General features: G+C 44.0%; 1 protein-coding gene across 4 annotated transcripts in view; it reads right to left on the bottom strand.

The window, feature by feature from the left end:
* The window catches only part of DAAM1 (dishevelled associated activator of morphogenesis 1), a 178080-nt gene that overhangs the window by 88051 nt on the left and 74244 nt on the right, over positions 1-15785 (bottom strand). For all 4 annotated transcript variants that reach the window (XM_088473710.1, XM_088473713.1, XM_088473712.1 and 1 more), the window contains exon 3: positions 4650-4739. In XM_088473710.1, the coding sequence (XP_088329836.1) occupies positions 4650-4739 (90 nt within the window). The remainder of the gene's footprint in view (positions 1-4649; positions 4740-15785) is intronic.

Raw genomic sequence — 15785 nt, 5'->3', positions numbered from 1 at the left:
CTCTTCTTGGTACAAAAAGATTGTGACTGCATGGCAGAGTGATGCCATCCGGTCATACCCTGATTTTTGAGATCTTGAGGAACATCGTTCAAAACAAACTCCATGGTTGAGTTCTGCAACGGATTTAGAGCTAGAAGTTTTATATAGTATTTTGCAAAATATGTACATAAATGTGTGGGAATTAGTGTTTAGGGACCTGTCATTAGCCAGGACCCTATCGTGTCCAACTTCGCAGGGCTTTTATTTTTCCATCTCTCTTTTTCCCCTCACATTCCCATTTATCTGCACCAGTCTTATGTCAGCTCTTTCTCATCTTTCCCTCACTCTTACCCATATATTTGAATCTCTCTTTTCCTGTTCCTTCAAATACTAAGCTTTCCCTTCCTCTGTCTTTGCCTCTTCTTTTCTCTGGGACACGTGGCCTCACAGCCCCATATCACAGGCATAAAGACAGTCACACTGCTCTTATATAACCTCACTCCCCTTGGCGGTGGCCTTCTTGTGCCTGGTCACCGTCTGCTGGGTGGGGTTTAGGAGCCGGTCACCACTGCTCAGTCGTGCCGAGGCTCACTGTCACCTCCTTGCTGCTCCCTGGTTCCTGGTGTTGATCCCAGGTTCAGGTTTCCCTTCTGGGTTCTCTGGCACGTGTGGGGTTTGTAGTGGGCACCTCCTCTTTTTCTGTGTGTGAATGTGAAGTTTACACTTTAGGGGACGGGTAGATAAAGGAGAAACATCTATGTATAGATATAAATTTGTAGCACTTCGCAATTGGGAACAAGCCAGGACTGAATATTAACAATAGCAGATAAGGGGGCAATAGTCATGAAAAGAATCTTCAACTGTAGAGCTTTTGTAAGCCTGTACCCACTGTGGAACCTGGTATGGTCTCCTGCTGTAGCCAATCCTTCACGGTTCGAGGTGCCATGCATGGAATTCCTTTTGCCTTGCTCTCAGCTTGAGCGAGCCTGGCCATTCTCCTCTATTAACAAGGAGATTTTGATCACAAAACAGATGCTCACTGGATGATTTTTGGTTTGGCTCCATTCTCTGTAAACTCTAGAGACTGTTGTGCGTGAAAACCCCAAAAGACCACAGTTTCTGAGATACTCAAATTACTCTGTCTAGCACCAACAATCATTTCACAGTCAAGTGACGTGGAACAAATTTCTTCCCCATTCAGGTGTTTGGTCTGAACAACAACTGGACCTCTTGACCCCTTGTCCGCATGCTCTTATGAATTTAGCTTCTACCACATGATTGGCTGATTAGATATGTACATTAGGAAGCAGGTGCAGTCCAAAAAAGTGACCGCTGAGTGTGTGTGTATAAACTTGTATTACATTCTTCATGCCCACTGAGAAAATTGTGACTCTTCTGCTGCAAACAACATCCGTGAGCTCTGCAAAGCTTTGTGTTGGTCTTACTTCTATATGGTGAAATAGTTTCTATACAGTATTACTATAAAACAGGTGTTTTTTTTTTAATCTTACTGGATATAAAGGTAACAAAACAAACAGTTGCTCAAGAACTACCCTGCTAACAATAAACAAAAACACATTGTTCCAACTCGCTTTAGAGCTCAGAAGCTGTCATATGTTTAAAGAGAGATCAAAATTATTTTCTTCAAAGAAATGGTTATGCAAAATAAAATGGTTATACAAGGCATAAAGAAAATCAAAAATGCAAACTGCCATAACCTGATCACCATGTCGAAATAATATACCGAACGCAAACAATTCCTGCCTGAAAACGCCTCCACAGGAGGGGTAAGCCATACACTGTAAACCGGCATCTTTAGATTAAATCCGCTCACATTAGCTGTCCTGCACAGCGTTGTTTTAGTCTGTTTATTACAATTTCTTCTGTAATAATTTAGTGGCAACACTCACTAGGTTATACACCTTGCAGTATAGAAGCTGAACTTTGCATCTCATCATTAGGGAAGAGTGGCTTTTACAGGCACATTAAACTTCTCCAGCGTGTCTGTTCCAAGCAATTAAGTGTACCTGCTTATACAGCAATCTCTATAAAGCTGTATGACCTTCCGTTTCAGGCCTTGGATCTATATGCTCTTCATTAAAGTGGACCTGTTTATGCTTCAGCTCCATCATGTCTGCAGGTTGTTATATCCTTTTAAGATTCGGGAGATAGAACAACCTGTAGCCAATCAGATCAGCTCACAGCAGTAAATAGTGGGTATTATTCAGAGTTGTGTGGGCCAAACATCTATGTTAAGTGAGAAACAGACTATGGCCCTCATTCAGAGGCACTCGCAAAATGCGAGCGGTCGCTCTGAATGAGGGTGGCCGCTTGGGTTTTGAAGTGCGGCCTCCTGGTCGCTAGCTAAGCTGTGGGTTACCACCCACAGCTTTAGCGACCGTCCAGGTTGATGGTCGCGATGGTCAAGACCAGCGCAACCATTGGGGCTTGCGACGAGACCCTAAGATTGGGTCTCGGCAACCGCAAGCCCCAGGGAGCTTCCTGCTCTGATCAAGCAGGAAGCTCCCCACTGACATCACTGCTGCCATCAGTGCGGCCGCCCACAAAACGGCATGCATTCCTTAAGGAACGCCTCCGTTTGTGAAACCACCTCCCCGCCACACCTACAAAACGGGGCGAACTGTCGATCACCATCGACAGCCGCCCCTTTTGTAGTGAGCTCCGGAGCAAGAGAGTTCCTCTCACGCTCAGGGGCTTGCGCACGCACAGTGCGGCCGCTGCGCGTGCACAGGGCCTAAACATCGACCCGCCTGCGAGCGGGTCTGAATGAGGTCCCATGTGAGGCGGGGAAAGGAGACAAGAAGCCACTGACAAAGTTGGATAATGAAAGAAACAGGGTCTTTCAAAAGCAAAGTAGAGATGGCCATTTTGTTGTCCGAGCCCATATTCAACTGACTGGCTCCATTCTAATGAATATAGTTTAGCCCACATGTCTGCCCACTGTATGCTAGTCTACTTTAAAAATACATACTTTTATCAGACAGGTGCACAAAATTAGGGCTTTATTCCACAGATGATATGCTGGCGTTTAGTTCCAATGAATGTTACAGATGCTGAGACAAAGCTTAAAACTGTAACGTGTCAAATATGTACCACACCAACGTTGCTTCTCTCCTTAGGAGGACAGTGGTACAATGGTGATGAAATGCAAAACAGGGTTAAACTTATCAAACATGTTTTTGCTGCAATTTGAACCCCTGGCTAATTAGAAAACACTGCAATGTCTCTGGTAGCACCTCACTGACTGACTTTAAGCTGGTAGCCATGACAGTCTCCTCAAATAGGGTATGTAGTGATGAGACCGGCGGCCATAATGCCAACAGCAGAAACCCGGCAAGGGATGTTACATAGGCGTCAAAATACCAACTCCTATGTTAATCCCAACAACGGAACGCCGAGGATGCCAGCCCAAAATAATGTAAGTCCAGGGCGCCCTTGGTGTTAGTCCCAGGGGGGGATGAGGGTTAGTATTGGGGGTATCTAGTGTTAGATTTGGGAGGGGGGGGGGGGGAGATTAGGGTTTGGCACCCCTAGCAGGGAGGGTTAGGCACTACCAGGGGGAGGTTAGGTTTAGGCACCCCCCTGGGAGGGTTAGGTTTAGGCACCACTGGGGGGGAGGTTAGGAAGCACTAAGGGAGGGATATGGGGGGGGAGGGGTTGGATTAGTATACTTGCCTACCCCAGTCGGGATCTCCTCATGTCGGGCATCCGCCGTCGGGATTTGAGCCACCGGCATTTCAATCCCATTCCTTCAAAAAGATCTACAACATGCAGCAAATCCATATTTAAGGTGCATTTGACAAATGAACAAGTATTTGTGCTTCAACTACATCGTGTCTGCATGTTTCCAATGTTGATGTTTGCAGAGATAGGAGAACCACAGCCCATTAGATCCGATTTTCAGCAGCACATAGTATTTCAGGAGGTGTGCGTTCTGATGTTGTGGGAGGAAGTGATCAGTGCACTTGTGTGATGGAGTGAGCAAAGATCTGCATGCAACAGGGGCAGTGTGATCTGTAAGGGGGGAAATGGAGGCAATAAGCCATAGACAGAGGTGGATAGGGAAAGTAGCAGATTCCTCCAAAAGCACAGGCACAGAGTCCTCCAAAAGGATATCAGTTCTGCTGACTACCAAGCTGAATCCATGCCATAATTTACATACAACCTGAAACAAGCCGAGCCTATTAATAACATTTATCTGTAGTTCTTGCTTTTGACAGTAGTGACTGTCCAGCAAATAACAAAGGGATAGAGGTCATTAGGATTCTACAGAATCTTGAATTTATTAGTACACAAGCAACACTTGTAGGATGATCGGTTGAAATAGAAAAGAATAATACATTTTTGTTTCTTTTGAATCAGAAATGCTTGGACTATAAATTCAAGATTTTTTTAATATATTCAACACGGTTGCCATGGAAACCTTAGAACTTTTGACAATCAAAAAAAACTGCCCACTGCTGCCTTCCCCGTAGAGTGCATTCACAAAATAGATGTGTTTATATTAATTGCAAACTTTATCTGTGCAAGTTGTTGTTTTTTTCCCAAGTCAGACGTAACACTCTATACATAGACTTGGCCTGTTCTAGATTTTCCAGTTTATAACGTGAAGGGTTATCATCAGACCCAATCCACCAAGCTGTGCTCACCTTTTTCTTGCTGCAGTAAATCTGCCATTTCTTCTCAGCTGGAAGGGCAAACATGGCTTCCCTGTGCTTGTCTGTGAGGTCCAGTTCATCCTGAGTGTATAAGAAATAAAAGCATTTATATTATATAGTCACAGACATCACTATATAAGCAGTGTGTTATCCAAGAAAGGTCACAAAAATTATCTATGTTCTATAGTATTACCCTGGGGAGGGAGCTCACACGAAGGAATACACCGCACTAATAGGTACAATATAGAACATTTCAGACAGAGGTGCAGATGGACTAAGTCTTGGAGAGAGATAAAGTACCAACCAATCAGTTCCTGTCAGTTTACAGTCAGTGTTTGAAAAATGACAGGAGCTGATTGGTTGGTACTTAATCTGTCTCCACGGCTTAGTACATCCAACCCAAGTCAGGTGTATAGATACAATTTTTTCATGATTCAACTATTAACATTACAGTTCATTATACAGAATGATTTGTCATTCCCTGCCAGATCTGCACAAACAATATTTGTGCACTGGTTGCTTCCATGCCTTGGAGTCGGACATTCTGAAGACTGGGCAGAAGCACCAAGAAAGGAATAAAGGCCCAGTACGTAAGGGGGTATGTAGAGGCCCTGTCGTTGGAGGGGCTGTGGCCAAAACAAAGTGGGGGCAAATATTCATGAGTGTGCAGCCCGCCAACTCACTGGGAACATCACCGGAGGAATGACATGCAGTCTATAATTCATTCGCACAGGGCTTGGTTTGCCTTATGTCCTCATAGCATGTCTGATTTCAAGGGGTGAAGTGCAATGCAAAATCCTTTTTTTGTTGTGTAATGAACTACAGTCTGCGTGCTACTCTGGTCTACATGCAACTATTTATCTGCAGGATCACAACAATTTAAAATAATGAAAACACAAACATAACTGTGCCCAAAATTAAATTTTTATTTGGATATCACTGTGGAATATTTCATTAAAGGGAAATATTTGCTTAAAAACAACACACACACCACAATTCCCATATGGGCCGGTATTCAATCAGCCATGAAAAGACAAGATCCGCAAAAAAGTATCGCTGACGGCGACTTTTCGCCTGTCGAAAAATTATCGCCGTATTCAATTCCATCCGCTTTTCGCGTACGCAGATAGTCAATGCAATGTAAAAAGTTTTGCCTCTGAATAGCAGGAGAAAAGAAGAAGTGCAACATTTTTGTTTTGGGGGGAGCAAAGGTGGGGAAACCACTCAGAACCCTTGGGACAGCCCCCCTAAAGGACAACTGTGTCAAAAAAATCCTGGGAAAAACTGAAGTACACCCCAAAAAAGTACTTTGAATTTGGGGGCGAAAAAGTGCAAAGTGGGGGAACAAGTCGCAAACTAACGAAATAAGGTTCTGGGGTGCTCTAAGAAGGGGGTCAAGTGTTTTGGGGATTGCAGGTGCATTTTTGGCGGTGGAATTTCACTTTATTTAAAAGTTCACTTTAGAGATATTAAAATATGCTAGCACCCATTTTCAGGTACCCCAAATTTTACAGGACTACTTATTTTCACCCAAAAATACTGCTTTATGCCATTCTTCACCACTTGTGCAAAGACGCTAATTAGTGGCAATTGTGCGAACTTAAGTACCCCAAACAGTTCTATTAGGGCTAATCGGGCACTACTACATTGATCCCCAATGTTTCTGCAGCTTATTGGGGGGTCAGACTGATTTCCCCGATTTTGACACCACTTTTCGCCTGTTCTGACTTCGCTTGTCGCCGTTCTCGCGTCTTTTGGAATTACACACAGCGAATAGTGGGGGCGCGCACGATAAGTTTCCGCTGCTAAAATACGCGATGTAGGTGAGAAGTGCGGCATGTGAAACTTTATCGCGGATGCAAAACTAATTGAATACCACCCTAAGTAGTACAATTTTGGCACAGCAAAAAAGGCAAGTGGTCAGAAAAAAAGGCCACTAAGATTTAAAAGCCAGACATCCACCTGAGAGAACCTAAAATTGTCCATGCCTAGGAAGATTGAGTCATCTGGACAAAGCATCAAATGTAGCGATTACATGTGGATGGTGTTACAGGTAGGAATCTGTTGTGCGGAAATGATCTATTCTATGGGATGCTGTTGGGTCCAATGAATGTTGTTGGTTAATGACAGCATGTACATACGGATCCCAGTCCATTGGATTAGATAAAATCTCTAGTCACTTATGGCTGAAAACTTAGAGTAATGTCTGGACAACAGCAGAGGATGGTGAACACAACAAAAGCTTTGGAGGGCTACATCTGGCACACAGGTCACCAGTTGGGCAGTTCTGCTTCAGAGTTATTCAAAATGAATAAAAGAGGGACAAGATCTCTTCTGTCCCATTCAATCAATACCTAATTCTGATAATCATATCTGCCAAGTAACACATTGGACTCGGTATATTAGGTTGACATTCATAATGTTGACATGATCATTATGTCGACAATGACATTAACCATATTGACACTGATCAAATGTTGACATGGACAGAATGTTGACAAAGTGATAAGGCAAGTCTATACCTAAACTGAACAATAATGTCGACATTTTCCAGGTGCCGATATTCAGGATGTCAGCATTTTAACAATGTCGACATAAATGTCAACTAATGTCACTGTGTACAATCTAGCTGTATACCGACACATTTAGTAGTGTTATACACGTATTGTGATGCCACTGGGTATGGAGGCCTATGTGACCCCAAGATGTTCTGAAATAACTATAGAAAGCAGAATATCAGCATTCCTTACCACACTGGCAGGAAGCTGTAAAGTAACATTTTGATATTAGAGAGATGTGTGCTGCAAGTTAGATTTTACTGCTTTGCAAAAAGGAATGCTCTTTAAATGTACCATGAAATATGAAACAAATGTTGCAGAGCAGAACACATTTCCTTTTATAGAGACTATAATATACATTGCACCTTATACAACTTGGTATCAGCTCTCCGCACAGCCTAAGTACACACTGAAATGCTCTCTGCTTGCAGCGTGCATAACGGCAGCTGGCGTGACTTCAGCCCTATCCCAGAATAAATATAACTTAGCATCTTTCAGCTTTAAAAAGAGCAAATACAACCTATTAAAAAAAAAAAAGTGCAAATATTTTTTTTCTATACGCAATATATATGGCAAAAGTTAGATTTGCAAAGACAGCCTAGTTTCTCCATATATCTGCATAGCTTAAGCATGGGAGCTGTTGTGTGAATCTCCCTGGTAGAGAGATGCTTTTTTGGAATGAAGAAGTGGAAGTTTTTTTTCTATTCCCTGCACTGTACACATGAAATGAAGTCCGGAGACCATAACATTTTTGTGCAGCTGTACTGCTCAACCAGCATGGACCCAGGCGCACATCTACTCTGCACTATTAGGAGACGCTGCTGTAAACTACAAATCCACCTAAGTGTGCAGAGAGGTGGCAAAACTGAAATGAGCGCAATTGTTACCACCACCATCACATGGCCAGAAACCTTGGCGTACCCGTGCACCTTCTCCATCCATGGCAAGAAACCCTCTCACTGCGCCCCAACCGATCCCATAAGCCAGTGTAAATCTATGCTCCTCCATAAGTGCCACCATCAAGGTTTGTACGCTTTAGAATAGCTCTAGTGGCACATGGCATCACCAAAACCTACTTTGTGATTCACCTTGGCTGTTCTGGGCTTTGGAAATGAGATCTAGTGGAGCCAGCCCATTGGCCAATTGTACCAGCATTCATGAGAACACAGATGATAGCCTCATTACAGTCAGTTAGAAGGCTTTAAAAAACAACTCCTTACTCATTTAGATGTGAGGAAATGGCACATTCGGGTGTTGCTTACTGAATGCAGGGTAGGTGCACTCATTCAATTTATACTGTACCAACAAGACAGCTCTATATTTACATGCATCAAATCTATATATGTACATCTCCTTGGCAGGCCTATACTTTGAATAGGGGGGAGGGCAACTTTCGGTAGAATGTATGAAAGAAAAATTAAGCACAATACCAACATACGTATTACAGAGTGTTACTGACAGTTTTATAAGGAGCACTTATACAAGAATGAATGGAGTGAAGGATTTAAGAAGAGAAATGTAAAACTTGAAATTAATGAAGGGAGTTAGTCTAGTGATGGTAGACAGGATTTGGAAGTCATGTCACCATGTTCATCCCCATAGTGACATCACAGAATTTGTTTTGAGTGTATTGATTCAGCTCACAAAATGGCTGCCTCAGTGATCCCAGTGAATGAATAAGGTGTGTTCTAATGAATGCTGGCTGTCCAATCCGCTGTCTTATGTGTGTACTGTAGGTGAGTTCTACACTTCAGAAACTGTGAAGGGATCTATTTTTTGCTTCATTCATGCATCTATTTATTTATTTTTTTAACATTGGAGAATCTATGAACACCCAAAATCTTTGAAGCCATCTCATTTCTCCGCTGTATGCCTCCCTCGCACATGGCAGGTAAACATAAAACAGACTGCTCTTAATATTTGATTACCTGCACCAAGTTCTAAAGCGGCTTGTCTTTCATTACCGTATAAATTAACAGCAGATGCTTGGGTGCTAAGCTGCCCTTTTGAAGTAAGAATAACACCATCATTCGCTCTGTTTAAGCCAAGAGGAGAGATATAAATCAACATCAAACAAATCTATATACAACCAAACTTCACCAGTACATATTAAACCCGAAGGTTGACAAATGTCCTGCTCATTAGTTTCTCTGCTGCAACTTTATACCCTAAGCCACATAATTATTAAAAGAAAACATTCAAATTGCAGAGGGTTTAAGAGCAGCAGTAAATTGATTTGATGAAAGCAGATCCAATATAAAAACGTTTTACATCCAGAATTAGACAAGTAAAGTTCCCATAATTTAATATTTTTGATGTGGAAAATAGTTGGGATAACATCTACAAATCATACATTGTTTTCACATTTAATAAAACATTATTCACGTCAGTGCTTAAAGTGGTCCTAGAGAAGTGGTGAAACTCAGCCCCCCCCCCCGCGCTTAATTAACAAAGGGACTACAGAAAAAGGGGTGTGGTCTCAAAAGAGGCATGTTCTAAAAAGAAAGGGGCGTGGGCACACAATAGTATCCCCAATACAAATTACGCCACACAGTTGCACAATCTTATTCACATTACACCGCACAATGGACCTCATTCAGAGCCGCTCGCAAAATGCGAGCGCTCGCTCTGAATGAGGGCGGCCGCTTCTCTGTAATGACCTGGTCTCCTGGCGGCTCGCTAAGCTGTGGGTGACCACCCACAGCTTTAGCGAGCGGCCTGGTTGATGGTCGCAATGGTCAAAACCATCGTGACCATTGGGGCTTGCGACAAGACCCTTGTGGTAGGGCTCGTCTGCCGTAAGCCCCAGTGAGCTTTCAGCTCTAAGAGCCGGAAGCTCACCACTGACATCACTCGTGATGTCAGTGAGGCCGCCCCCAAACGGCAGGCGTCCCTTCGGGAACGCCTCCGTTTGGCCAGCCACCCCCCCACCCTGCCTACCAAACGGTGCAAGCTGTCGATCACCACCGACAGGCGCCCCTTTTGTAGTGAGCCCCGGAGCGAGAGAATTTCTCGCGCCGGGGCTTTTGCGGCCGCTGCGCGTGCGCAGGGCTTCAACACCGACCCGCTTGCTAGTGCTCAGCGCCTGCGAGCGGGTCTGAATGAGACCCATAGTGACCCTGATTCACATTACACCACATAGTAGTGCCCCTTTTACACAACGCCCACGTTAGTGCCCCTTTCACAGAATGCCCAGAGTAACAGTGCCCCTAATACATATAATGCCCACAGTAGTAGTGCACCTATACAATGACCAAAGCAGTAGTGCCCATTACACATAATACCCACAGCAGTAGTGCCCCTTATGAAATGCCCACTGTAGTTGTACCCCTTATGCAGTGCCCCCTATACAATGCCCCCAGTAGTAATGCCACCAGTGGTAGTGCCCCTTACAGAGAAAAAAAAAAACAATACTTACCTTAAGACCGCTCCCGCGTCCTCTGCCGTCCGGTCTGTCTGCTCCTCGGAACTATAGGAGAGACGTCATATCATCTCTCTCATAGTGCAACTGCGGGAGCCGGAGCTCAGGAGTGAACTCCAGCCTTCGGCTGTAGCTGTTGGTAAGGAACTGGGTGCCCGCTGGTAACAAAACCTCAGTGGGCGCCCGGCATCCCCCTGCAGCGTCGATCAGACAGGCTGGGTTAGGTTGGCCGGAGGAGGTGGAACTGGTTCAGTCTCCAAATAAAACTGACGGAATGCAGTCCTGCCCCGTATCGGCCCACTTTAACCCGATGCCCGTGTCCAAATAACGCTTCTGTCACGTTGCCTCTTAAAGACGGCAGACCTTCTGCAATTTCTAGGGAATTCTGCTAACTGGGGTCATATATTATAATTTATGTGTTTTCATTAACCATAAGACACTCTGTAAAAATATTTTAATTTTGATCTAATAGGTGATGATTGTGAGTAAACCGCTATTCTGCGCCACATAACTTTACATTTCTGATAGCCTGTCATTTTCTCGCTCTCTGCAGTAAGCGCAGTAACTGCTTACTCAATCATTATAGTATGCCGTTGCCGACACAATGGAAGGTTGTAGAATAGATTAATTTCATTATGAAACACTCATTAGTGTTGTAACGGTATGAACAAATGCCTCATAAATGTAGTTTTTAAACACTGTATGTGTTCCATACTTGCCTACTTTTAAAAAAAGGCACTTCAGGGAGATTGTGAAAGCAACACAGCGATGAGCGTGGCGGTAAAGTGGGCGTGTACTGCTACATCTGAGAGGTGTGCCACAACATTTACATACATCCAAATGTAAACAAGCCCCAAAGCAGTTAGGTATTGCATTAAATGTATAATAACAACAGGAAATGCTGTATCATGAATTTAAGCGTCTGCCTAACAAATTGCATCTGGGCACAGACATTACGCACATCCAATATGCTGTGTTGCATTTTGGGCATCTATGTGTGTTTTGTTTTCTAGTTGACAATGAATGTGTAATGCATACTGAAAAGGATGTATGAGTTAATGTCTCTTTCCTCCACTACATCCCTATGCTTCCTATCCTTACGCGTTCTCTACTGTGATCGTAAAAAAGAAAAACCAGTTCACAGGAAGTTCCCATCAACACTTCCGCCCCCCAGTCTTCTCCTTTTTCCAACTTCTTTTCAGAGAACCCCGTCAGTGCATGCACAGTATATACCATACTGAGTGTTTATAAATATAGGTCTGTGTAGTTTTTTTTTTCATTAATAAGATAGATGTAAATTTAGGTTCTAAGAACTTCTCCCTCCAGCACATGACAGGCAGGACAGAGCCAGCGGTCACTAGAACCTGTCCGAGCTGAACTAGACAGGTAGTGACTTCTGACATGTGCGGTGTCTCCATGCATCTTTACTGCCTGACGTTCTGATCTATGGGACTCTCACCGCTTTGGAGCCTAGCAGTGATGCTGTATTACCCGCATTTACACTATACTACCACCATTGTGCATTAGACCACCAGTGCTACCACCCGCCAGTGCCAGTACCATGATCACCCCTGATGCACTATAAAGCTCAGCAATAGCCTGAGATCCAGGCTGCCACTGTCCATAGGTTATACCTATTATTGTTACACCTGTGATATTCCCACCCTGTGTCATACGCTACCTCAGAGCTGTAACTAGGACATTTTGGTGCCCTGTGCCAGAAAGGGCTTTGGTGCCCCCCTCCCATCGTAAACAGGTACAGTGCGCACCGGAGGCGCACGGGCCAAAAAAGGGGCATGATCTCGTAGGGAAAGTTTGTGGCCACACTATAGTACCCTCAATTAACATTACGTCACACAGTAGTGCCCCTTATTCAGGGCGGGGGGGGGGGGGGGGGCGCGCCTCGGGACACTTATGTCAGCAGAGGGTGATGCAAGACAGTGGAAGATTTTCTGTGTGTGTATAATTAATAAATATATATATATGTGTATATATAGATAAATAGAGATGACTCCCCCCTCACTGACATGGCACATGTACTGTGCTGCATAGAGAGCAGGTTAAGGAAAGGATAGAACCGCCATCCCATGCCCACTCCCCACTTTAGCCCTGGGAATCCTATGCTGCCTGCTGCTTGCCTTTCCCTCTACTCCTCCACCCGCTCCTTGTGCGTTTGCAGGCAACAATCCAAGTTACTGGGGGAAGTCAGGTCACCAGGGTCAGTGGTCTCAGAGACAGTACAGCGATGGGGGGGAAGGGTCTTGTTTAAATGGGACACTATGTCTATTCCAGCACAGCAAGAAGACACTACAGATGATGGGTAGGAGGCGGAGCATAGGGGAAGGCATCTTCAGCTCTGCCCACTGTAATGTGTGTATTAGTAGCTGTGCGTCCGGCAGTGAAGGAGCCGGGCACACCGCTACTATTATACATAGCAGCGGGTGGCTGGGCGGTACATGAGAGGCAAGCGGGAGTGACCGCGGGTGGAGACGGACAGTTTCTCACACAGGGCATGTGAGCTCTGGGCGGAGGCACCGGCCGCACTGCCCTGGTTACGGCTCTGTGCTACCTGCTACTAATTAATCAAGCAGTGTAATAATTTACACTTACATCCCTCTATTGCTCCTTTTGAACATGGGAATCGATTAATAAATAATAAGAAATTAATTCACACGGCAGGGTTTTTTATGATTTTATTTCACTTTCTAATTACAAATAGCCACACGATCAGTATTTATTATTTATTTTTAACCTTATTTCGCTGAAGTTTATTCCCATAGGAATATTTTAATGCATATCTAATAAAGTATTATATTTTATTATATTTCCTTAATTTGTGCGCCAGTTTCATGACAATCTTTTCTTTCCTCTTCAGTTACAATAGTACCTTTAGTCTAATGGCAGCATCCCCAGTACTGATATTACAATATCAATAATATTACTATATGGGGTTAATCTAAATAATCAATAATCTCTAATTAATGTGTGCAGATGTACATCTTTCGTTGCATTTTGTCTACCTGTTGTACTACCTGATATAATAGAAATAAGGGCTGGTTAAGCATACCGCATGTGGACAAACTGTCACCAGCACCAACTACTGCGTTATGCACCTATTCAGTACCACTCACATTCTGGCCAGATATATTATATCCTTGTCTGGAGACCTACTGCACCCAGCACAATCCGCTTTACATCTCATATAAACATCAGCACACAGGTACTATAATTGATCAGCGCTCTGCTAATAGTTTATAGACTCAGAGTGTTCCAGTATATTACTCTGCTAATAAACACTACCCAACAATATACACATTTCCATCAGACTATCTGGAGAGCATACTAAATACCATTACATTTGCAGAGTAGCCAAGGTGACTTTCAAGCTACAAATGTATTTTTGCAGTCTGTATCATTAGCCCATGATTAGTATACAAGATTCTGGGCCCGGGTACTGCAACATCCTGTGGGGCCACAGCATGTGTGGGCATGGCTGCACCCATTGGTGGGTGGGTCTAGCATGTGAGATGCACCCACTCACTGGAGCATGGCATAGCATCCAGCAGCTGGGATTAAAGTAGTCACTACTGTATCAGGATGGCGGGACAGTCCCATAATATATCCATTTTTTATCAGGATGTATGTAGATGCTAAAATGTAACACACATTAATTAAAGTGCTACAACTTTATTTTGTACATCTCTCATGTAAATAACACAAACAAAATCTATTTTCTGTCAGAGACAGATGAATGAAGGACTTGATCTTGACATAACATCAGGTTATCTTAAACACACACATACCGCAGCTTATATCCTAACCCACTGCTCCATGCTCCTTCCTCACTATCTACCCCATCTGTGTCGCCCCTGTCTGTCTGCCCTTCCCCTTTAGAATGTAAGCTCTGACGAGCAGGGCCCTCATCCCTCACGTGCTTCTCCTCCCCCCTACGTATAGTATAATTTACTCCTAACTCCCCACAATGACACCTAACACCTAGTTGCTCATGTCCTGCTGCTTGTGTTATGCAGCTATGTTTATAACCATGTCCTTGTCCTACATTGTTTTGTATTACTATTAACTGTTTTTCTTGTGTGCTCATTTATGTACTGTGTAAGGCGCTGCGGAACCTTTGTGGCGCCATATAAATAAAGGATAATAATAATAATAATAATAATAATAATAATCAGGCCGATGGTCACATGCTGCAATGACATCACAATTCGGTAGAGTAGGAAGCAAATCAAATTATGTTCTGGTTTTGTGGTGCTGTTCAGAAATCATTGTTTGCCCATGAAAGTATCTGCATGTTTGTGCAGTCACGATGAATGGGGGCACATAGCAATCTTTGCCCTCTGACCCCCGCATGAGCAGATTTGTGCACTTTGACCTCTCTCACATACGCAGTCAAATTTTTCATTTTATGTTTGGGTTGAGCAACTGGTTTCACCACTGACTGTGTGCGTCCTCCGGGTGCTCCTGTTAGCACTGGTCAAACACACAGTGAGATGAATTGGCTTTTAATGAAAACACCCTCAGTGTATGTGTGCATCTGTGCATAGGTAGTGGTGGTCCTGGATTGTAAGCTCCACTGGGGAAGAGACTGGCGTGAATAAATACTCTCTGTACAGCACTCCAATACTTTCTGGGGCTATATAAGAACTAAACTAAAAATGGATTTTTCGGGGTGTATGAGGAGAGTAAAAAAGCAGAACACTTGCAGAGCCTATTTGCCAGGTCACAGAGGGTCTCTGACACAAATCAGGATGGTGGTTGTTGTGTAGGTGAATGGGAAGATCGTCGGGGGAGGTGCGAGCTTGACGTCTGCTCAGCTTATTTCGAACAGGCTGAGCTAGAGGAGAGTGAGGTGCAGTGTGGAAGTGTTAGATAAGTGCAGATCCCATGAGCTGCAGCAAACGGCATGTGCAAGATTATATATACACGCATATATACATACATACATACATACATAGTGTTCACGCTAGGCTGTTTTAGCAGGGAGCCATGTCCTGCGCTTTTAACACCGCCCTGCTGAAACAGCCTGGCCACTGCGGCTTTGAGGGCAAGAAGCGCCCTGCCCTCAACGTGCAGCGCCCCGCTAAGACAGCCTGCGGGTGCAGTCTTCACCCGCGGGTCGCAGTGTCCCGC

This window comes from Taudactylus pleione, unplaced genomic scaffold, assembly GCF_031769625.1.
Source record: "Taudactylus pleione unplaced genomic scaffold, aTauple2 ptg000139l, whole genome shotgun sequence".
Classification (NCBI taxonomy): domain Eukaryota; kingdom Metazoa; phylum Chordata; class Amphibia; order Anura; family Myobatrachidae; genus Taudactylus; species Taudactylus pleione.
The sequence above is the reverse complement of the archived record's forward strand: the minus strand, read 5'-3'. Positions and strand labels throughout refer to the sequence as shown.